Source organism: Tachypleus tridentatus, chromosome 7 (genome assembly GCF_004210375.1).
Source record: "Tachypleus tridentatus isolate NWPU-2018 chromosome 7, ASM421037v1, whole genome shotgun sequence".
Classification (NCBI taxonomy): Eukaryota; Metazoa; Arthropoda; class Merostomata; order Xiphosura; family Limulidae; genus Tachypleus; species Tachypleus tridentatus.
In genome coordinates, this window is record NC_134831.1 from 38,161,228 (window position 1) to 38,184,529 (window position 23,302).

The following is a 23,302-nucleotide window of genomic DNA, read 5'->3' on the forward strand; positions in this document are numbered from 1 at the left end:
TTGAAAACTTTGTGGTTGTATTTCCTCGAATATTTAAATCTTAAAACAGGACAATCTTGTTAGGTCACAATCACGTGACCTTCCTAATCTCATTCAACAGTATTTCCAACCACTTCATTATGCTAAATGTTCTTTCCCTACAGTCCATTGTTAAGAGCACATAGCGACAATATTAAGAATATTGTAGTTCCTATTCTTCTGCATATAAATTAAAGTTCCTCCATTCATTACAACAATGGTTCAAAGGAGAAATATTTTTTTCCAAACTCGTGATTATCAGCATGAGTACTAAGAAGAAAGAAAACTTGTTACAACAGACCTTACCACTAATTACAAATAGATTATTGATTCTTTTATACATAAAACTTGTTTTTCAGTCTATAATAAACTGGGCATAGCTATGAAATACGGACGTATTAGGTTTTTTTGACAAATGGTATAACTAAAATCCCACTCTTTGTGTCGTGTATTAAACAACATGAAATTTATGTTTTAAACTCACAAGTTTTCATGTCCTTACAATAACATAGTTATTTGTATTCCCAATACTCTTAGTTCTCCCTGCTAACACACAAAGTTGAAGGTATTATTTCTAACAATATATATCTTACAATGTGTTTTGGCAGCCAGTTTCTCAGCCTTCACAAGGGCTGTTTGCAGTGTTCATGAATCAGTTGAAACGGATATGAAAGTTCTTTGTTTGTTTCATTACATAATTATAATATTAAACCAACTGTATAGCAGCCACATCTGATTTAGCTTTTGTTAATGGAAGAAATGGTGCAACCTATAAGAAACTTTCACGAATAAAATCTAGGGACATTTTTGAAGAACAAAAGTCAAAAAATTATTTTCTTATATTATTTTCTTTTTAATTTGGCATTATTTGTACTACAAAAATAGTCTATTATCATAATGGGAAATTCACATGTTCTTTCATACTGTATAAATAAATCAAAAGAAAAACTGAAGTAGTCCAAAATTATTTTATAAGAAGTTCCACCTCATTTGCACTTTTACAACTTTTTTGTAAAACATTGGATGATCCAGTGAGCACAGCAATAACAGATGATAAAAAACAACAACTATAAACTATTAACCAATACTGATTGCTAAATGTTAATAACTAGTTTTCTGTCAATTATGCCAACACTACTGCTTACAGATACAACAGATGAGAAGTGGTGACTAACATCCAAAGCTTGCAACACTTTCAAACAAACCCCGACAAACTATTTTTCTTTTCTTCAGATGTTGTTATATCTTTGATTCACAATATATAAAATGAATAATTAAGTCTATTGGTATAGTGTTTTAGTTTTTGTCCTATATATTAATATTTGATTTATTAGTCTACATGTTTATTGTACAAAAGCTCCAAAAGAACAGCAGATAATTAGGTTACTCAAGATCTAGCTGAACTTGAGTTCCAATTAGTAGAGTATTACATTAAACAAGGGTTCTGGCTTGAACATTTATAAATGTAACAGCTACAGATCCAGTTCAACATTAAACACTGGCTCCAGTTAACAGACCTACAATACCCACTGGTTTTAGTTAGTAGTTCTACCTTAAACATGATTATTAATAAATTGTTATAAACAAAGGATCTGGCTGACAGACTCCCACATTACACATGGGTTATAGTTAGCGTATCTGAACAGTTAACATTTGTTATGGTTAACAGAGGTAGTGATTCACCAATGGATAAGAATTCATGATAACAGCAGTTTAACAAAGGAACATTTTAGGGCTAGAATGCATATAAGATCATGATTTAAGCAAAAAACACTTCATAGCTTAAAAATCTACAACTTTAAAATCATATATATTTATTAACCAAATTATTTTTAAATTGGTATATCCCAAAGATGTAGCAAACATGCCAGTTTTATTACTCGTTCTCAGTATTCACCTTTCAAGCCACTGTTAATTATTTTACAGGAACATTATGGCCCATGACAATGTACTCGGCTCATCTCCTAATTCATATCATATTCCTTCAACAATGAATTGCAAATAACCAATCTTTGGATTTCACTAGTTCCCTCATAAATCTCGGTAATACGAGCATCTCTGTAATATCGTTCTGCTGGCATGTCTGACACGTATCCCATTCCTCCGAGAACCTGAACAGCCTGAAAGTAATTCAAATTTTCATTCAATACCAACTGAAGTTTTAAATGATCTTTATATAAAGGTGCTTTAACAGACACATGACTGATGTTAAAGAACAAACACTTAGTGCAAGTAGGAACAGTGTACTGTACTGTCACTAATAAAAAAGTAAAAAACTTACATTCTAACTACTTGGATTAGTTTTATAAATACCAAAAATACTGTGAATTCAAGAGAGATGGTAGGCATCAAAACACTTACCACATCACAGAATCATTTTGACTGCCACAATAAATATATTGTATTTGATTTGACTGTCACAACAAATATATTGTAATTTATTTGGATTCTGAGGTAATTTTTTACCTTTGGAGATGTTTTTTGTCCCTCCAGTTTTCACCAGTGTATCCAATTTCAACTTTATCTTTGAAATGATTCAGAACAAGCCCAGACCAAAACTCTTAAAGTGTGCATGTTATTTATATATTACTCCAATGTTCCCACATTCCTGTATTGCTAACATTACAAACTGCAGTTGTTTGTCATGAACACTTCAGGCAGTAGTATCTTTCTATAACAGCAAGAATGTCTCTATGGTTCAGCCCAAGTAGGTATCATTATTTCTTACTGTTTCTTTTCTCCTCCCCTCTTACTGAGAAGTTCATTACAGAGAAAACATCTTTCAATAAAGATGATAATTATTTCATGTGTGATAAAGAACGTGAGGGTCTGGCTATCTTAGATTTGCCCTTGAACTTAATGCAAGTGACCTAATGCCTCATTAAAATGTCATCTGTCCAACTTATACTACAAAACCAGTTATGAGACTAATTAATATTAGTATTTTACTAAAATACCAGCTTATCAACGATAATATAAAAGTTTTAATTTTCCTACCAGTCATTAGACTATTAAATACTAGAACTTATATTAACTCTCTCAGTACGGGCTTGTGATCTCTTTGTACTTGTTTAAAGTCTTTTTGGATAATAAAAGAAAACAGAATACTGGCACAATGAAATACCCAGTAGTAAAGGGAATACTGGCACAGTGGATTATCACACGAAACACGAATCTAAACACAGTACTAAAAATATTGAAGTTTATAACAATGGAAAGAGGAAAACAGGGCCACTGTGTTTGATTCAGTACATGAGCCATTAATCCTCAAAATAAAAAGATGTGAGGTTTCTATTTCATATTCTAGCTTTATCATATTGGTAATTTGAGTTCCAAAATTGTACAAAACTACAGACTTAGTATTTTCACATCACAAGTATTTAATTTTAAACAGTGCTGCATTCAACATACCATGTGACACACTAAAATCTATAGTAAGATGTGTTCTTTTAATATCTACTTTTAAATTAAGAAATTAACTCATATATACTATTGAAGTTTGAATTGTAATCTACAATTTGATTCCAAATTCATTGACATAAATTCATAAAATATTAGTTCAATGAACTTTTGAATGCAAGTCAACAAGCACGATGACATGGCCTTTGACCTGTGGTGAGATGGTTAAGCTAACTTAACAAAAAAAAACTAAGCAAGGCTTGCAATAACCTGACTAATAATATAAAGGAATAATCTCTTAACAGCTAGCAACATTAGGTAATGAAAGGATGCAAAAAATAGACATGTTCCCTTATCTCTCCAAACTTTTCTAGCTTTCTAACTCTGCAACAAGTGACATTACAAATTCATCCAAGCTGGTTATTAACTTTCTCACAGGAACAATGTTGGTACTATGAGCAAAATTAACATTTAACTGTTCAAAACATAACATTATACAATACATAACCTTGGCTTTCTATTGATTATAGGTAATATATAATTAAACACAAGAGAGAACTATTAACAAATTATGTGACAGGTGGGTGTGGCAGGTCTGATTTTCTATTGATAACTCTGTAACCAAACAAAATTGAAGACTATAAAATTATGGTCTGCCTCAGCAATGACAGTTCTATAGAGAATAATTTAAGTTTAATTTTGTGTCTTTTCAATTGGTGGTGAATAAAATGAGCAAGGTGACATTCTAAGAAAAACTTTGTCAGATATGTCACACTAAGGAAAATTCAGGATTGTTTTACTATTGGTTTATAGAACTAAGAACTTGTATACTCTTAAGATATGGATTATTAGTTGACATTTTATGCTATTCTAATTGGTGTAACATAAAATAATAAAATTTTCAATGTAAGACGCTAAAACGTTGTGTCATGCTCAGTAAAGGATACCCATGGTGATAGGGTTAAAGTGTCTTTTTGCCAATTACAATTTGAAGGTTTAATTTTTTTACCAGTCACTAAACTGATAGATACTAGTGTCTACATTAATGCACCTTGTTGCCAATGATAAACTTTTCATGTTTTTACCCTCATTAAACTGATAATTACTCACACACTAAAAGTTCATAAATTCATGGTTGTCAACATATTTCAAGTGTCTGTAAGCATTAGTTTAACCCCTAAAAGGTGGCCATCATCAATTGATGCTATTGCCTACAACATTCTCACTGTTTAAGGGTTAACATTTAAATTAAATAGAACTTGCCTGATGAGCTACAAATGTGGCGGCTTCGGAAGCAGCAAGTTTAGCCATGGCTGATTCCTAGAGCAATAGAAACAATCAGTTTCACACCAGTTTTTAATGAATATTCCAATATTTATATAACCACAATTCTTCAATGAATTGAAACACACACTCTTCAATGAACATTCCAATATTTAAGTAGCATTATTCCACACTATTCAGTAAATATTACAATATTTATGACTTCACACACACTCTTCAATGAGTATTCTAATATTTATGCAATATTACTTGAAACACTATTCAGTGAAATTTCCACTATTTATGTAACAACTTCACATGACTAGTTGGTGAGCATTCCAATATGACAGTACATAGAGATGTACTTTCAGCTTAAAATCACTTACCTAGTTCAGTTTAAAACAAATCTAAAATGTCTGCAATTTGTTTTTTTTTAATTAAAATTAATTTTTTTCTCAACTTCAAAATTTTAACTTAAATTTCTTTACAATTTCTCAAGACACTGGTTGACACCAATACCCAACATATGACTGGTCAGAAGACATTAGGTTGCTATCAATAATTATTCAATACATATGATTAAATTTAAGTTAAAAAAAAAAAGCTTTACATGTAGACATTAATATTAGTTTTGGAAAATAAAAACCAAATTTCTTTCTTAACAGTTTTCAAAAAAGGTCTAATTTTTTTATCCAATAAGATATTTTGTAATAACTTCTAACAATCTTAGTAACTTAAAGAAAAACACTTACACACACACACCTACAATTTTAATAAGGCTAAGTAACAAACATAGCTGATATAATATGAAAGTTAATGTTGTGATGAAAAACTAATGTATTATATACATCTTAAATTAATATACTAAACCACACTTCTACTCACAAATACAGACTACATCCACTCAATGTAGGTTCTCACTCTCCCAATGAATACAGACTACATCCACTCCATGTAGGTTCTCACTCTCCCAATGAATACAGACTACATCCACTCCATGTAGGTCCTCACTCTCCCAATGAATACAGACTACATCCACTCCATGTAGGTCCTCACTCTCCCAATGAATACAGACTACATCCACTCCATGTAGGTCCTCACTCTCCCAATGAATACAGACTACATCCACTCCATGTAGGTCCTCACTCTCCCAATGAATACAGACTACATCCACTCCATGTAGGTCCTCACTCTCCCAATGAATACAGACTACATCCACTCCATGTAGGTCCTCACTCTCCCGATGAATACAGACTACATCCACTCCATGTAGATTCTTACTCTCCTAATGAACACAGTTACGTCCATTCCATGTAGGTTCTCACTCTCCTAATGAACACAGTTACGTCCATTCCATGTAGGTTCTCACTCTCCTAATGAACACAGTTACAGCCACTCTATGTTGGTTCTCACTCTCCCAATGAATACAACCACAGTGTATTTTTCTTTAGTTCAGACTATTGTGATTAATATCACTAGACTACAGCCATGCTACTTTACTTCTCACTCTTTGATAAGCTTTACTTTAACCTTACATTATTTTCATTTTTGTTCGTTAGCTTTAACTGAGAAATTTTTATCCAATACCTTAGTGACTTTTTTGCCTGCATCTTTCAACATAGCTGCTCTCCAAGACAACAATCGAGCACTTTGTAGTCTGGTCTCCATATCAGCCAACTTCATCTACAGAAAACATCATAAAACACGAACAGAAGATATTTTTCTTATAAGCACAGTTTGTACATATTGTGCCATAATTTGTAAAATACAATACATTTACATTGAAAGGATACAATGTTACATCCCAATAACATTGTTAATAAATACAAATTTTCTTTCTTAATATGAATTTCCAATAAAAATTGTATGTAAAAGCTTCTGGAAATTATTGAACAAAATATTCCACAAAATACCAGTGATCTCTAACAGCCAGTCAAGAAATAAATGCTATTTCTACTAGTCACTTCTCAGAGAAGTCATTTTACTAATTCATCAAAAAAAAAAAAAGGTGAAAATTAGGCTAAAATATAGGACTATAAAGAAAACTTGTCAATTTAAGATAAACAGAACATCATACAGACATTAACAGGGTATCAATTATTATGAATTTATTTTTTTATGTCTGTGATACCTTATATGGGGCCCAACACTTATCTCTTAAAAGTCCTATTTGGATTAATCTGAGAACAATACACATCTTAAAAATAAGTGTCTTACTTGTTTTGGGTGTTTTTTTTTAATCACACAAAATTTTCTAAATGGTCTCAGAGAAAAATAGAAACATTAAATTTTTGTTACCAATCTACAAAACAAAAAAAGACATTAAAGCTTTGAATATAAAAATTAATAATAGTCCAAGACATAAAACATTTTTATTGGCTGTAGGACTATATTCCAAACAGAGGGACAAGCATTCTTAATGTTAAAACATTTTTCCATATGTCTTGATAAACAATATTTTACTATTATACAAATACTCATCTGTTCCAAAGATCAATTTAACCCTTTTCCTGCTGGTACCAATTCTAATCTTGCATTGTTAAAAATTAATAATAACAGTTATAAATGTCACCATATCTGAGACAAAAAACTTGAACCTACAACCTGAGACCTTTTAAAAATAAAATTTGAATTTTCTGATCACTTTATGATATCTAAAAGAATAAAAGTCACTACATGACATAACGTTTTCCCGTTATGAATGGCTCTTGTAACGGTGGACTCAAAAGCCATTTTTGATAAATATCCTATAGTAGGCCTAGCAACATCATGCACTAGGTCACTCTGCTGAAAGAAATTGTGCATTAAAACATTGTTTAATACATGAAAATCAAAATAAGTAGACAGTATTTAACTTTTTAGACATATAATTAATCTATTTTTTCTTTTACCAATACAATTATGTCACAGTCTCTCTACCTTTTCCTAATGGGCTTCATAGGAAGCTGGTATTCATGAATCTTTTCAAGTTTCAAAAGCAAGAGTTATAGAGAATTAAAAAATACACTGGTAACTCACAAAATGAGTGTACTACATTTCTGTGTCATACAAGGAATACAAAAGCATGAATTAACAGGTTAGTCTTGCACATCAAGACATAGTTTGTAAAATTTTGCAAGTTTCTTAATTCACATTAAAAAAAAGGAAGCCATATGTCAAATATGTCACAAGTAAAATAATAAAACTCACTTTTCTGATGACACATTTAAAATATTATTAGTTTAAAAACTAGAAGAGTTTAAAATAGCATGCAGAAAGATGAATTTTACAGTTTTTGATAACAGGCAATTTAAAAATTAACTTTTCAAAGCATTTAAGCTAAAAATAAAAAAAGACTAGTGGAAAAACTACAGATCTGTTTTGTACTTTGAAAATTTGTATCTTCACTGACAGGAAATTTAAAGATTCCCACAATCCCAATAAAAATTATAACACAGGATAAAATAGAAAACAATGGTCATAAGTTTGTGTTTTTAAGTGCAAAGCAAAAGACTGGGCTACCTCCACTGTGCCCATCACAATTATAAAACCTCGATTTTTTGAGGACAAGTCTTTAAGCTTACGGTTGAGGTTGGGGAGGGCATAAGGGTTAATAGTTTGAATTTGTTAATTCTTTTATACAAAATAAATATTAATAAAACAAACAATCAAATTAAAATCTTAAATTGCAACATTTCAGTGTTGTTATTATTACGTTCATAATTTTAAGGGAATCATCAAAACTTACCTGAATAGCCTGAAACTTCACAATTAACGACCCGAATGCCTCACGTTTAGTAGCATAATCTATGGCACATTCTAAAGCTGCCTAAGAATGGAACATTTATCTTAATTGCACTGCCAAAACCAATATAATGAGACATATTTCAGTTTTGCCAAACATAGTAGATCATCATACTAAACATTGAACTACACACAGAAAATACCTGTACTAGTATTTTTTAAATTTAAAATGTAAATTTTATTGAAAGAAGCATTATGTATAATGTATTAAATCACGTATTACCTTACAAATAGCTAGTGTGAAAAAGCACGTTCTTGTATTTCCTTTGAGAAGTTAACATAAGTAGCCTTTTTGAAAGGATGATGTGTTAACCTTCATAAGGCAAGCAACTTATTTCAGTCTTGTGGAGGGCTAATAGGTAACAGTCATTTTGGGTTCACAGGCTGTTGTTATCCTTTAAGGGATTTTGGAAATTGTATTTTGTGAAACTGTGCTCGAGTGTCATTCAATTCAGTATAACCATTTGAAAGGCTAATATTTAAAGTACATTGGCTTGTTGCTGGTATAATGTTTTTACAGAAAAGTAATTAATTCCATCAAACACCAAGTTTAAAGTTTGGAAAATATTCAGCAATTCAGTTCCTATACTAATAGTGTAATGATTTCTTGTTTCTACTGTTGCTCACCTCAATATACAATCACACATACACACACAAAAAAAAGGAGACATTTTCATGAACATTAAGTAAAAACTAGTTTTTCCTACACTTTAAACATCATCATCATCAATGAGTTGGAAACAAAGCATTCATTTAATTCATAAGGCAACACAGTTTAAAGTTGAGATCATGAAGCTGACCAATAAACTAGTAGCAAAACATAAGAAACACAACTATATCAATTGCAACATGAAGTAGTAGAAATTAATCATAACATGCACAAAGTTTTAAATATACACACAATTTTACTTGTAATCTCATTAAGGTCAGGATATGATCTATATAATTACATCCATTTAACAACCTTTTCAGTAATTTACTTTTATATATCTTAATTTTAGAATTTTTGTCTGAAAATAGGTTTTATTACCAGTTCTATATTCCAAGCCACATTTAGTTAGGTTTTATTACCAGTTCTATATTCCAAGCCACATTTAGTCCCAAATTACCTGACCAATTCCTAAGGCTTGTCCTGCAATTCCTATTCTTCCTCCATCCAAACTCATCTACATCAAAACAATAAGTTATTAACTACTCTGATCCAACATGAACAATAATTTCATTTTACAGATAATCTGACATATTATGGTCACTTGATTGTAAAATTAAGTGATTCTTACAATTCACACTACATGTTTAAATATTCATACTGAACAACTAGATGCAGAGGTCTCCCTTCTATGACGGAGTGAAATATGCACTAACGAAGGAAGACAGAATAGTAGCACAGTGAAATATCCAATAATAAAGGAAAACAGAACATTTGCACAGTGAGATACCTGATAGTAAAAGAAAACAGAATACTGACATAATAAAATACTCAGTAATAAAAGAAAACTGACTACTGGCACAGCAAAATACCCAGTAGTGTAAAGATAATACTGGTACAGTGAACTGTCACATGAACACATACACAGTACAGACAATACTTAAGTTTATAATAACATACAAACACATAAACTAAAGCTGAAATAAAATTTCAACTAATGCCATAAACAAAATTGAGAAGATAACATTCCCACATTTCATTTATGGCTTTAGAATGTAGTTTTATTAAGCTAACTTTAAAAAAAAACACTAAATTCAAAGCTTACAATAGTCTGGCTAATCATATATTGTAACAACATTAGGTGGTGAAATTAAAAGGTGGTATGTTAAAAGTATGCATGCTCCATTACTTTAATATGACAACATAAAATATATTGAAATGTTTATCCCCTTCCTTTGACTTTCAGTTACTCAGAATGATGTTAAAATGCTGTTATTCACTAAGCAATGTTAGGTACATTTCATGTTCTTCTCATAACTGTATTACTATTGAAAGACACAGACACAAAAAATAAGTATTTGAGAATGTACAAGTTAAAGTTGTCATAAAAGCTAAACTGAATGTCTAAACCTAAAATTTGATCCTGTTAATTGTTCATACCACATGAAAACAGAGACCAAAATGGAACTTTTTAACAGTAGATTGGACCGGTATCAATTCACCCAAAATTGGGCAACACTATGAAGGAATTTTGAACAGAGGTTGAATGTAGTAATAGTTGTGTACCAGAAGAAAAGGTACTAAAAGGGTATTTTATGCCAAATATAATACCATGTCGAAAATACACTTATCTTTGTAAAAGAAATTAAAATGCAGGTAATATATCAGGACATGACCTGAACTGACAGTCAACAATATTTCTTCTCACTTCTCCATGACTGACCTCATTTCAGGATACACTGCTTTTTCTCCATCTTGAATCAGACTGAATAAATTATGTATTTTCATAGATAAACAAACATACAATTCCAATCTTCTTAAAAATTGGATCACAAAAACACTGGAAGTTTTAAAATTAGAATGGTATCCCTAACAAATACATGGGCTCAGTCTATATGACCAACCATGTGAGCTCTTTGTATTCATTTAAAATCTATTAATATTGTCATTTCTAACTTTCAATATAGTGTGTATATCTACACAAGATTTTACAGTCTTTCAGTTAATATTATAAGTTTCACACACAAAAGAATTATATTTTTAGTGAAGTATTTTTAATAAAATAAAGATTTGTCCACAAATATACTGAGTATCTATTTTGAATAGTCCATGTGCAAAGCAATTTTCATGTTAAGATTAAAAATACTTTTCCTCATCTCAAAAATCTCAAATTCATTTTGTACAATCCATAAGATATTCTAAATGCATTTCAAACGTTTTTCTTCAGATGTAAAACTGTATTCTTTACCTGTTAATTTCTCTACCCAATCTCAAAATGGAATAGATTTATTCATTGAACATCATAACCATCAAAATAAAATATACATTACCACCACCTTTCTTCTTCTAAAATAACTTCAAATTGCAACATGAAAATATATTTATTTATCCTAACTAGTGTTAAGCCCATAACAGCAAACATCTATTTATAATTCAATTTCATTGATTACTGTCTTTCTGACTGCTCTTTGAACCATGTCTAACGACTTTCTGAAAGACAGGATGCAACAAATGGGTATGATAGGAAGGGTCTGATTTTTTATTTATAGCTTTGTAACCAAACAAAATTGAAGACTATATATATTATGGTTTGACTATGTGATAATGATTGTATAGTGAAAAAATTATGTTTAATATCTTACTTCAGAATTTTAAAAAACATTGCCTTGTAGAATTAGAAACTTAAAACTTGCATACTATTAAAATATGGATTATTAGCTAATATTTTATGCTATACTTTTAATATAACATAAACAAAAAGTAGATTAATAAAAGTTTGAACTTAAAACACTAAAACTATCTATTATGCAAAGCAAAGCATACCCAGTGAAAAAGGGTTAAAACATCATATCTGCATTTTACTTCACAGAACATTATCAAATAAAAAATTTGATTTTCATTCCTTGCCTTTTATCTTTAATTTGCATGCTAAAAATATTAGGGTTTTACCATAGCTATCTTAAATCCTTCTCCTGGCTCGCCAAGTATGTTTTCTTTTGGAATTCGGCAATCTTCAAAAACCAAATTTGCTGTAGAAGATCCATGAATCCCCATTTTGTCTTCCTTCTTTCCTAATGAAAGTCCTTCAGTAGGCATGGGTATAATAAAGGCACTGATTCCTTTATGTTTTTTGGACTTGTCTGTTGAGGCAAAAACCTGGATAGCCATGAATAAAGTATCTTGTTAAATCAGTCACTAGTATACACCATCTTGCTAGACACTTGTTAACAGAAAATCACCTCGACCGATAATCAGTCACTAGTATACACCATCTTGCTAGACACTTGTTAACAGAAAATCACCTCGACCGATAATCAGTCACTAGTATACACCATCCTGCTAGACACTTGTTAACAGAGAATCACCTCTACCGATAATCAGTCACTAGTATACACCATCCTGCTAGACACTTGTTAACAGAGAATCACCTCGACCAATAATTAGTCACTAGTATACACCATCCTGCTAGACACTTGTTAACAGAGGATCACCTCGATCAATAATCAGTCACTAGTATACACCATCCTGCTAGACACTTGTTAACAGAGAATCACCTTGATCAATAATCAGTCACTAGTATACACTATCATATAAGAGATTTAAGTTTTTTTTAATTTAGTTTTGAATATTAATAAAAGCTACTATGCTCTAGAACTTGTAGAATATATTTCAATCAATCCAGGTTGAAGCACACATACTTTTCTGAATGTTGAAGATGCCCAGTTATAAGTAGTATGAACTTTATCATAAAATAAGTCTGATTTTAAAAAATTAATCAGAACGACACTATAAACTATGTTCTTGCTGTAAATCTTGAAACTTTGTAATTACTAACAAGTGATTTAACAACAAGGTGAATATTTTGAAAATCCAGTTTTAACATTTTTACACAAGTCATCTAAAAACAGCCATTCAAAATAACATAAACATTTCTCAAATAATCTAAATTTCTACCAAAACACATGAAAGACTAAAATAATTTTCTAGAATAATGTGTTAGACCAATGATAGTTTAATTTTTATCCCTTCCAGTGGTATCAAACTATCATGTAAAGAGTTTAAAGACAAAGCACCCACCAAAGCTGCTTCTGCTTCATATGCATTAGTGATCCAAGCCTTTGTTCCATTTAATACCCAACAATTCCCGTCATCTTTGGCAGTAGCCGAGGCTGCACCTGCATCACTCCCATTCCCTGGAAAATTCAATCACACGTATTTATTACCAGGGGTAAACTGATCTATAGTGATATCAAACAGACAGCAAACCTATAGCTTGTTTGTCACACAAACAACTGATCTATAGTTTTCTTAGAAGTTTAAAAAATTTGAGTTCAGTTGAATCACAATTGTTTTCTAAACAATTTTTTCTTCCAATCCATTTAAATATTTTCCTAACAATAAATACTGCAACATGCTTAAGCACCTGTCTTACATAAATTTGCAGACCTGTAGAGTAGTATATGAGGTAAATAGAAGCAAAAGAATACACGTATGTTATTCAGGACCAGAGGTAAGGATATAACCAATAGAACCAGAGATAGTTAAGGGTGCTAGTAGCAATACAGTTCTTGTGGTACATGTTGTGGCTAATGATGTAAGGAAAGATGGATCTGGGTAGTGTAAAACACTGATGAGGGCATTTATGGAATGGGGTCATAACTTGATTGTGTCAGGAATATTGGCAAGTATAAATTGAGAGGAAGAAATACTAAACGGGTCACTAGTATTGAAAGCCAGGCTTAGATCAATATGTAAAGATAAGTAAATTGACTGGTTGGATTTTTGGATAATTTTAATCTTTTCTGAAATGGATGGCTTACACTTAAACTTGCAGGGCTAGCAAGTTAGCAAAGGCTGTTAACTCTGCTGTAATGACAGATTTAAACTTGGGCTAGACAGATGTAAGGGCTATGATGTTAGTAAAATACGAAATATAACTAACAGGAAAACATGAAAATATTTTAAAATATATGACTAATTATTACTGTTGTAACACTAGGAGTACCAGAAATAAAACTGATGAGTTCAAAGCAATTGTAGAAACTGAGGATTTTGATATTATAGGTAACAAGACTTGGTTGGATTTGGACACTTTTGATGAGAGAAAAGTTTTGAAATGCCAGGCTATAGATTATTTACTAGAGACAGAGTATCGAAGGGAAAAAAATAACTTTATAAGTGAAGAGTGAATCGTATCCTATTGAGTTAGAGCATACTAAAGAAAATAGCAATAAGGTCGATTCACTTTGGGTAAGTGTTAATGAACATAAAAGGAAAATTCTTATAATAGGGATTAGTTATAGACCATCAGATCAGAATGTGGAAGTTAATGAGATCAGAGTGGCACTTGAAAATATGTTATTTTGTAAGAGTTTAATTCCAGGTATACTGATTGGAGAATTTTGAGTGACAGTGAGAGGAATGGCATGATAGAACTTGTTCAGGATATTTTGAAACATAAACTGATGACAAAACCTACAAGAAAAGAAGTTTTAAGTCTAATATAAGTATCTGAAATGAATATAATAGACAGAGTGGTGGTTGGTGAGCATTTAAGCATAAGCAACCATTGCACTATTTGGTTTGGGATTTTACCACGTGTAGTGCTGAAGAAAAATAGTACCCTGATTCCAAATGTCAGGAAAGCCAATTCTGATGGAAAGTTTGTATCTTGAATAGATGTGGGAAACATTTAGAGAAATTTATGCACATACAGAACATACATATTTCTTATAGAAAGAAGGGGCAATGGAGGTGAAATAACCAGTATGGTTTAGTAAAGGTTTAAGATATCATATTAGGAACAAATGGAGTGAAATAACCAGTATGGTTTAGTAAAGATTTAAGATATCATATTAGGAACAAATGGAGGTGAAATAACCAGTATGGTAAAGTAAAGGTTTAAGATATATCAGGAACAAACATAATACATTCAAGAAATTTTAACTTACTGGAAATACGAACTTGAAGAACTATATGAAATCAAAATAGTTATTAAAAAGGAAGTTAAAAGGGCAAAAGAAATGTACATGAAAGAGGGTTGGCTGAGAGAGTTAACTCAAAAGATAAGGAATTCTTTAGGTATATGATGGGTAAGCAGAATGTTAGGATGGGGATTGGGTCTCTTACAAATGATAGTGTGGAGCTGATCTCAGAAGATTATGAGATGGTAAACTTATTATGTTCTCTCTGGGTTTTTTCAAAAGAAGATATTGGTATTATGTGTCAACCATTTAATATATGTGGAAAGTATTGATGTAAAAGATATAATTTTAAATTCTGAAACTATATGTGAAAAATTGAAAAACTTAGAAAACTGATAAATCCCTGAACCAGACACTTTTTATCCTGAAGTTTTAAAGAAAAATGATTTTATGCAAACAACTAGGTAATATTTTTATAGGTCATTGAGTAATGGAAGAATATTAAAAAACTGAAAGTTGGTTAATGTCAGTCTAATATTTAAAGAAGGTGATAAACATTGTCCACATAATTATAGGCCAGTTAGTCTTACGTCAGTAGTTAAATGTTTGGGGAGTGTGATTAAAGATACATTGTGGAGCATGGTTTCATTAAAGGAAAGTCTTGTTTAATAAATATTCCAACTTTGGAATATTTGGGTGGATTTGGCTTACCTTAACTTTCAGAAAGTGTTTAATAACATGCCTCACAAAAGACTTGTTACAGAAATGAAATCTATGGGTGTGGGGAAAATATTATTAAATTGTATAGAAAATTGGCTGGAGATTAGTAATAAGTGGAGTTAGATCTGACTGGATTACAGTTACAAGTGGTGTGTCTCAGGACTCTGTGCTGGGTCCTCTGTTGTTTGTGATTTATGTTAAAGACATTGACAATGGAATGACTAACAAAATTTTGAAGTTTACAGATGACATTAAGTTATTTGGGTTGATAACTGTATTAAAGATGATGCAAACTTACAGAAAGAATTATATCATTTGATGTATTAAGCCAATATGTGGTAGATTATGTGTAACTATCCAAAATGTAACATGATGCATATAGGTTATTACAATTTAAATGGGAAAGCATTAAATATCGTGGTTGAAGCAAAAGATATTGGTGTTGTGATAAAAAAAAATCACTTAAGTCACCCAAACAGTGAATAAAAGCTAGCAAAAGGGCTAATAGGATTTAAGTATCATCTACAGATATATTGAATGCAAAACAAGTGATATTATTGTTTCACTATATAGATCACTTGTAAGGCCTCATTTAAAGTACTGTGTACAGTTTTGGACTCCCTTCTTCTGGAAGTATATTGATTGGTTGGTTGGTTGATTTAGTCTTTTATGGCACAAAGCAGCTAGGCTCTGTGAACCAAACATCCAGTTAAAAGGTAAAATTAAAATCAATGTAGTAAAATTCAAAAAAGGAAATTAGGTTAAAACAAAACAGTTAAAAAAAACAAAACATAAATAGCATAAAACCAATGTTTATATCTAGTCTACAATGTTAAGAGAAAACAGCAGTAAGAGAAGTCGTAAAGGACTTTCTGTAGCATAATGGTAATTATCATAACCCGCCAGGAAGACTAACAGGTAAGTACGAAAACCACCGTCAGTCACCTGAAGTTAGCCGTTCCAGTCCTGGTTCTGAGTTATGTGACATAATGGCCATTTTCAAAAAGTAAAGTAATAAAAGTTTTAAAAGACGTGTAGCAAAATGTTAATGATAACTCATCCGGATGACGAACTGGTACTTTAAATGGATAGTTCAAACAGCAACATTTGTCACCTGAAGTTGGCCTTTCAAGTCATGGTTTTGAGTTATTTAATGTTACAGCCATTTTCTAATTTCAAATCGAAAAAGAGAGACTGTGATTCTTAAAAGACAATCACATTAAAAAAGGTTTAATATATAAATTAAAAACTTAAATGGCATTAAAAAGATTAATGGCCTTTAAAAAACTAAAAACTTTACCAAGGTGGACAGAATCACCATCACCAATAACAGTCTAACGTTATGGACAAACCTTGGGACAGTAAATGCTTAAAATAGTACCATCATTGAGAGCCGTAATGACGGCAAGAAAGAAAAATGTGGCTTATTGTGATCTGAGTGTTACACCTACAACACACTGGTGCATCAATTCCAGATAAAAGAAAACGATGAGTTAAAAAACTGTGACCAATGCGTAGTCTAGTTAGAACAACTTCCTCCTTCTGAACCTTACAGAAAACCAGAGGGCCAAAGTCCAATATAGGGTTATATTTGTAAAAGCTTGTTTTCGCATTGCTCACTCCAAGTCAACTGCCAGCTGGCACAGAGCCAAGCCCTGAATACAGGACCATAGTCCATGTATGGAACAGGCACAATGGTGATAGTGCTAGAGCAGATAGATTTAGCTGCAGTGTCTACGAGCTCATTCCCGTGAATATCAATATGGCCCAGTATCCAGAAAAACTGAATAGAAGTAGATGTTAAAGAGAAACGGGCCAGTCGGTTTTGAATATCGACGAGAACAGGGTGTGAACCAACATGAAGAGATTCCAGGACCAGTAGAGAACTAAGCAAGTCAGTATAAATAGTGCAGTTTGAGTACTGCTTAGCTTTTATGTGATCCAGGGCAAGAGAAATAATGTACAGTTCAGCAATGAACACAGAAGCTGTAGAGGGGATTCTGTGGGCAACCACCGAACCGCAACAAACCATAGAAGAGCCCACAGAGTCACCTGATTTTGAACCATCCGTATAAATAGAAATGGAAAGATTGTTCGAAAGATGTTAAATAAATAAAAGACGGTACTTCCAATAGGGAGTATCTGCTTTCTCAGATGACTTAAAGACCATGGTGGGATGGGCTGACCAGTGGTTACTGCAATGTTATCCAAGGACAGACCCAATTCATCCAACTGCGCCTGGATATGATGGCCAAAAGTAGCAATGGCAGATCATCTGTTTTGAAAAAGTATGGCCCACCGAGGAAGGAAAACACAACCCCAGGTGGGATGCTTTGATAAGGAACGAAGTTGCGAAGCATATAATAAAGATGGAGGTGCAAAGAAGGTTCATGAGACTGTGTGTATAAGCTCTGAACTGGGGAGGTGCGTAAAGCCCCAGTGAAGAGCTGAAATCCTTGATGATGAATGGGGTCCAGCATCTTTAAGGCCAAGGGTCTTGTAGAGCCATAGACCAGTGATCGATAGTCAAGTTTCAATTAGTTGCAGTTTGCATGCATAAACTTTAAAAAAAAAACCTAAAGCCTGAAAATTTGCTGGAATAACGAGTAAACATAAAGATGTTTAGAGAGAGTAAAGCCACAAAAGTAACATAGCATCCACAATTAGTACATTATAATTAAAGTTTAGGTTCAATGTTACAAAATATATCTACAATTACTGTTACACATTTTAACCATTACATAATGATGTATTAGAACTTTTAATGTTTCAGAAACATTTCAAAATCTACATCAATTTCAAGTTTTCTAAGATTAAAAACTAAACAGACCTGTTTCACTCAGTGCAAAACAACCAACACGTTCCCCTGTGCAAAATGGCTTAACATACTTTTCTTTCTGCTCTTTAGTTCCCCATTTGAGTAGTGGTCCAATAAACAGTGACTGTTGGAAGTAATACAATATCATTTACTGTTTCTGTACATTTAATATCCTTGTAATTTTATTTTCCTCAAGTAAAAACAGGACAAGGTAAACTGCATTATATTTCTTCTTTTCTTTACATACAAATATGGGCTAGAAACACAACATATTTTATCACAATTGGTAATACATTATACTTCGGATTAATTTTATTTCCAGGTTGCTGTGTTACTATTTCATTATCAAAATAAATAATTTATCTCAGATTCTCTCTTTCATTCTTAGTTATAAAAAGTTGTTATGATTTATCAGCTCAACTTAAAATCAAAATGAAAACTCAAATTTAAAGTTCTAACTCATGAGTTTCAAATAACTATCTTTCTTTCATACAGTTGAGAAAATTAAGAACAAAAAGACAACGACTGTAGTATCAAAACATTAGCAAAATACATGCAAAACCTTTAGTAACCTAATCAAAAAACATATCTGTATACAAACACTGCCAAGCAAATCATGAGCCTATGTTCAAGTGCTAGTACTCAGAGATTACTGCACATTAAGGATGCATTGCCCTCTATTGGTGGGAACTACAGTGCAATGATGGTTACATCTTTGAGTGGTGGAATATGTGTTTTATTTTCCATGTAGGGATGGGAGGTTTGTTCAAAACTTGTGGCACGAGCAGGATTTTACAAGGCAGTGCATATGAGGCAATAGCTCTTTGTGGTATAGACAGGTGAGTAATGCTTGCTATTCTTCAGTAAAATGAACTAGCAAAACTCAACAGTGTAACTACTAATTGCTACTGATTCTATATATGGTTACTATTACAGATTACTTGTGGTTTGAGATCTCACATATGTAAGTATGCAGTACATGCTTGAATACTGTAACTAGGATATACACGCAACACTGAAAACCAAAATAAATTACTTTATCCTACATTTGTATTTTCAAGACAGCTGGTATGGTTAACCCGAAATCTTTTGTTAACCTGAAGATGACCTAGGAAGGTCAAAATGTTGTTCTGTACTTTATTTTAATTAAAGTGCTAATACCCACATTAGCCATCTTCAGAATACATTTTTATTTCAAATAGGTTTCTCATCATCACAAATCAATCATACATTTGTTTTATGAAGAATTTATTGTGATAAGAATAAAAAAGTTGAGTAAACATAACACACATCTGGTGAAATGTGATAAGAATAAAAAAGTTGAGTAAATATAACACACATCTGGTGAAATGTGATAAGAATTAAAAAGTTGAGTAAACATAACACACATCTGGTGAAATGTGATAAGAATGAAAAAGTTGAGTAAACATAACACACATCTGGTGAAATGTGATAAGAATGAAAAAGTTGAGTAAACATAACACACATCTGGTGAAATGTGATAAGAATAAAAAAGTTGAGTAAATATAACACACATCTGGTGAAAATGTTTAAATAAGTAATGAAAGTAATAATAAAATATTAGCCAAATTTAACAAAATCAAATTATAAAGTGCACAAACATAAACAACATCTTGTCATAAACAAAATACACTCACATTATTCACACTCATAATAACTCCAGTTGATGCACAACCACGACTAATCTCCTCCATAGCTAAAACATACGCAAGGTAGTCCATCCCAGTACCACCTTCACTCTCGGGAGCCATAAGTCCCATCAAACCTAACTCTCCAAGCCTTTTGATCTAATGATAAAAACACATACAACTCACACATCATGATTTAAAGAAAAAAAATTCTATAGTACAAAGAGTAAATATTCTTAATAAATCATCACTAAACCTTTACTTACAACATTATTAACTTCATAGGCTCAAACCTGTTCAAATATTCCTGTACAATGTAACATTGCAGTAACTAGCTTACTGTTAATACATTAAGTCCAAACTTTGTTTCACTACTGCCAAGACTCAACTTTTCCTATAAATGGTGATTACAAATACAATATACTTAAGGACATCTAATAAATAATCACCCAGAAAAAAACAAAATTCTACTCATGTCAGACCAAACAGAACTAAACAGGCTACTGTTTTCAAGTCAGTTCAGGTACATAAGTGGTAAGAATAGCCCATCTTTCACAAGTCTCAGGTTGGTCTTCTTAAATTGTGTTTTAAACTACTAGCACTTCAACACATGTTAACTTCATACTGCCATACTTACCTGATCTCTTGGGTAAAAATGTGCTTTATCAATCTGACTTGCAATAGGTCTTAGTTCTTTATCAGCAAAATCTCTACATGTCTTTCTTAACATCTCATGAGTTTCGGGCAGCTCAGCCAGTACAGAAATCTTACGAACAGCTACAACATGACGATGAATGTTACCTGAAACTAATATAATTATGATTATCTGTACAAAACAAGAAATTGCTAAACAAAGTTGATTATCAAAAACAAACTGACTTCACTACAACTGGTCTTCAATACCTGACACAAATTTCCCTGATTCTGGACAGTTTCTTTTCCACAATTAACTGTCAATATATTTAATCTGTCAGTATACCTTATGACAGTTTCCCCACTATATAAATGTTGTTGATCATGTTATTTCTGGTTTCACACAGTCAAAGGTTAACAACCTATTACAGAGAGGCACCTGAATTTTGTTTTTAAAGCCATAATGTACTTACAAATAAAGCTGAATCTATTGAGCAAACTATCACACATAATGAACAAATAATTAGGATATGAAAAAAGAATATATTCAGAAATCATCATCAAAAACTTTTTAACAGAAAAGTCAAATTATCTATTATTGTATAACACTAGTTACTATAAAATATTCTTTTTTTTCTTCAGTTTGTGCACTTTTTTAATTTCCAACAGTCATTTCTTAAGTTTGTCTCCAGTATTTTCTATAACATTTATCATAACTACAGATAATGCTTGATAAATGTAACTTTACAAATTATATTGATAAGTATAACACACATAACCCATAAAAATTAAATTACACTTTTAGTTTAAAACAGAGTCAAAGATCTAATCACTCAAACCTACCCAGTTTTCTCATACAAAGGGGCCCTGCTCCCGGGAGCAATCGTCTTGTGAAGGAAAATATTGTTTCCATAACTTCTTGAGTTTTGGTGATAGTGATACACCAAGCTAACAGTCCATGAAAATAAACTTACGCTTAAAAATAATCGCAAATCCCTGCAGCCTATTTGTACAGAAGTACTGTAGTAACACTACTACTTCACTCTTTCTATAATCAAACACTTATATAATATATACATATAAACAGCTAAATTTGATTTAATTTTTATAATAGATCAGCAAGGTTTGTAGTCCCAAAAAGTAATTTCTAAGTATAAAAATAAGATAGTCTGTGCATATTAATTCATTTGCGAAAATTGCAACTCTATGTTGAGAAGAAATCTAATGAGAGACGTATTAATTTCATAGTTACTTCAGAGGCCTGTTGCAAAAGTTTTTATGAACTTCTGCTATGTAACAATTAATAAAAAATGAAAATAAAATATACAAAAATTGATATGAAAGTTGTTTTTGAATGTCAAATAACAAGAAATGTTACTGATAGGCCTCTGTAGTCTCGACATGGTCATGTGGCTATAGCCTACTAATATATACAGGGTGGCCCGTAAGTCCCTACTCATTCATATGTTATCATGTTATATTCAATTATGCATGTATTATAAATTTGTTTCTTTTTTCAGAGAAATATGGCAGGTATCAGCCCATTTACACTAAAATGTCTCACAGAACATGGCGTCGCATAATATTATGCAGCGAGAATGAGGGACAGCACACTGATACACTGGATACATAAGATATATGGATGGTCAGGGACTTACGGGCCACTCTGTATAATAAAACTGTTACTATTAAACCAATACTAAACGGAATTTTCCTCCAATAAAGTGACAATAAGTGTCACTTATCATCGTCAGAGCTCCGATTATTTAAACTTATATTTTTATTTTATAGGAGGCATAAAAATAGTTGAATCCCTATCGCTATGTTGATTCTATTTCGCAGATACCTCTTTTATAAATGCAATTTGTATCCTAGTGATATTATTATTTATGTACGACACACTTTGAATTATATAAAACATTTACTTTACGTTCTCTTCCATTTAAATGTTAAAATTACCATCGAGACTGTGTAATTTTCGTACAAACAAACGTATATTAACATTAATCCCGATTCCAGCATATGGTGCGTTTAACAATTATAACGTAACTGACGTTGTTTAAATTCTCCATACGTGTGGTAGACTCTTTGCATGCGTGACGTTTAATTTTCATTTTGGATTATAACGCAACTTCGAGATGAAGCCTTATGAACGACGTTTGGCTTAAATGTTGCTTTAAATAGGAAATAACAACTTTAACTTTGATATTACATCTTTTAATGTCTGTACATGTGACATTTATTACGATATCCTGCGAAATTTTTATAAAGTTCAAGTAAAACTCTGTATCTGTGCATCTGCTTTCCATTTCAACCAAACGCTAAGTCTGGCAACTTTAAATGAATTCGTTTGATATGTAATTTTAAATAAATTTAAATTCAACGATGACAAAAAAGACATCACGAAACATAAAACAAAAAGAAACTTAAACAAATAGAAAAAGTT

The 23,302-nt window shown here is 31.7% G+C and overlaps 1 protein-coding gene across 4 annotated transcripts; it reads right to left on the reverse strand.

The window, feature by feature from the left end:
- Nucleotides 1–972: 972 nt before the first annotated feature.
- Nucleotides 973–22,907, reverse strand: Arc42 (Activator-recruited cofactor subunit 42). 4 transcript variants are annotated; one of them, XM_076511170.1, is made up of 11 exons: nucleotides 21,700–22,907; nucleotides 20,861–21,030; nucleotides 20,233–20,382; nucleotides 18,587–18,698; nucleotides 13,190–13,305; nucleotides 12,062–12,268; nucleotides 9,573–9,629; nucleotides 8,408–8,488; nucleotides 6,268–6,363; nucleotides 4,681–4,737; nucleotides 973–2,138 (listed from the first exon to the last, which is right to left on the reverse strand). In XM_076511170.1, exons 1-11 carry the CDS (start codon nucleotides 21,767–21,769, stop codon nucleotides 1,983–1,985), a joined length of 1,272 nt encoding a protein of 423 aa, XP_076367285.1. In that variant the 5' UTR covers nucleotides 21,770–22,907; the 3' UTR covers nucleotides 973–1,982. The 4 variants fall into 4 exon arrangements, with proteins under 4 accessions (XP_076367285.1, XP_076367286.1, XP_076367287.1 ...); XM_076511171.1 differs by having other exon boundaries at nucleotides 20,861–21,024; nucleotides 21,700–21,898; XM_076511172.1 differs by lacking the exon at nucleotides 8,408–8,488.
- Between the last annotated feature and the right edge of the window lie 395 nt (nucleotides 22,908–23,302).

Bases quoted from the DNA above. Each gene is read 5' to 3' on its own strand.
- Arc42 (XM_076511170.1), bottom strand. From the start codon at position 21,769: ATGGAAACAATATTTTCCTTCACAAGACGATTGCTCCCGGGAGCAGGG. The intron at 9,630-12,061 runs GTAAAACCCTAA...GTTTTGATGTAG, and splicing joins AAGGATTTAAGATAGCTATG to ATGAGTTTGGATGGAGGAAG. The intron at 6,364-8,407 runs GTAAGTTTTGAT...TGTTTTCTGTAG, and splicing joins TGAAGTTTCAGGCTATTCAG to ATGAAGTTGGCTGATATGGA.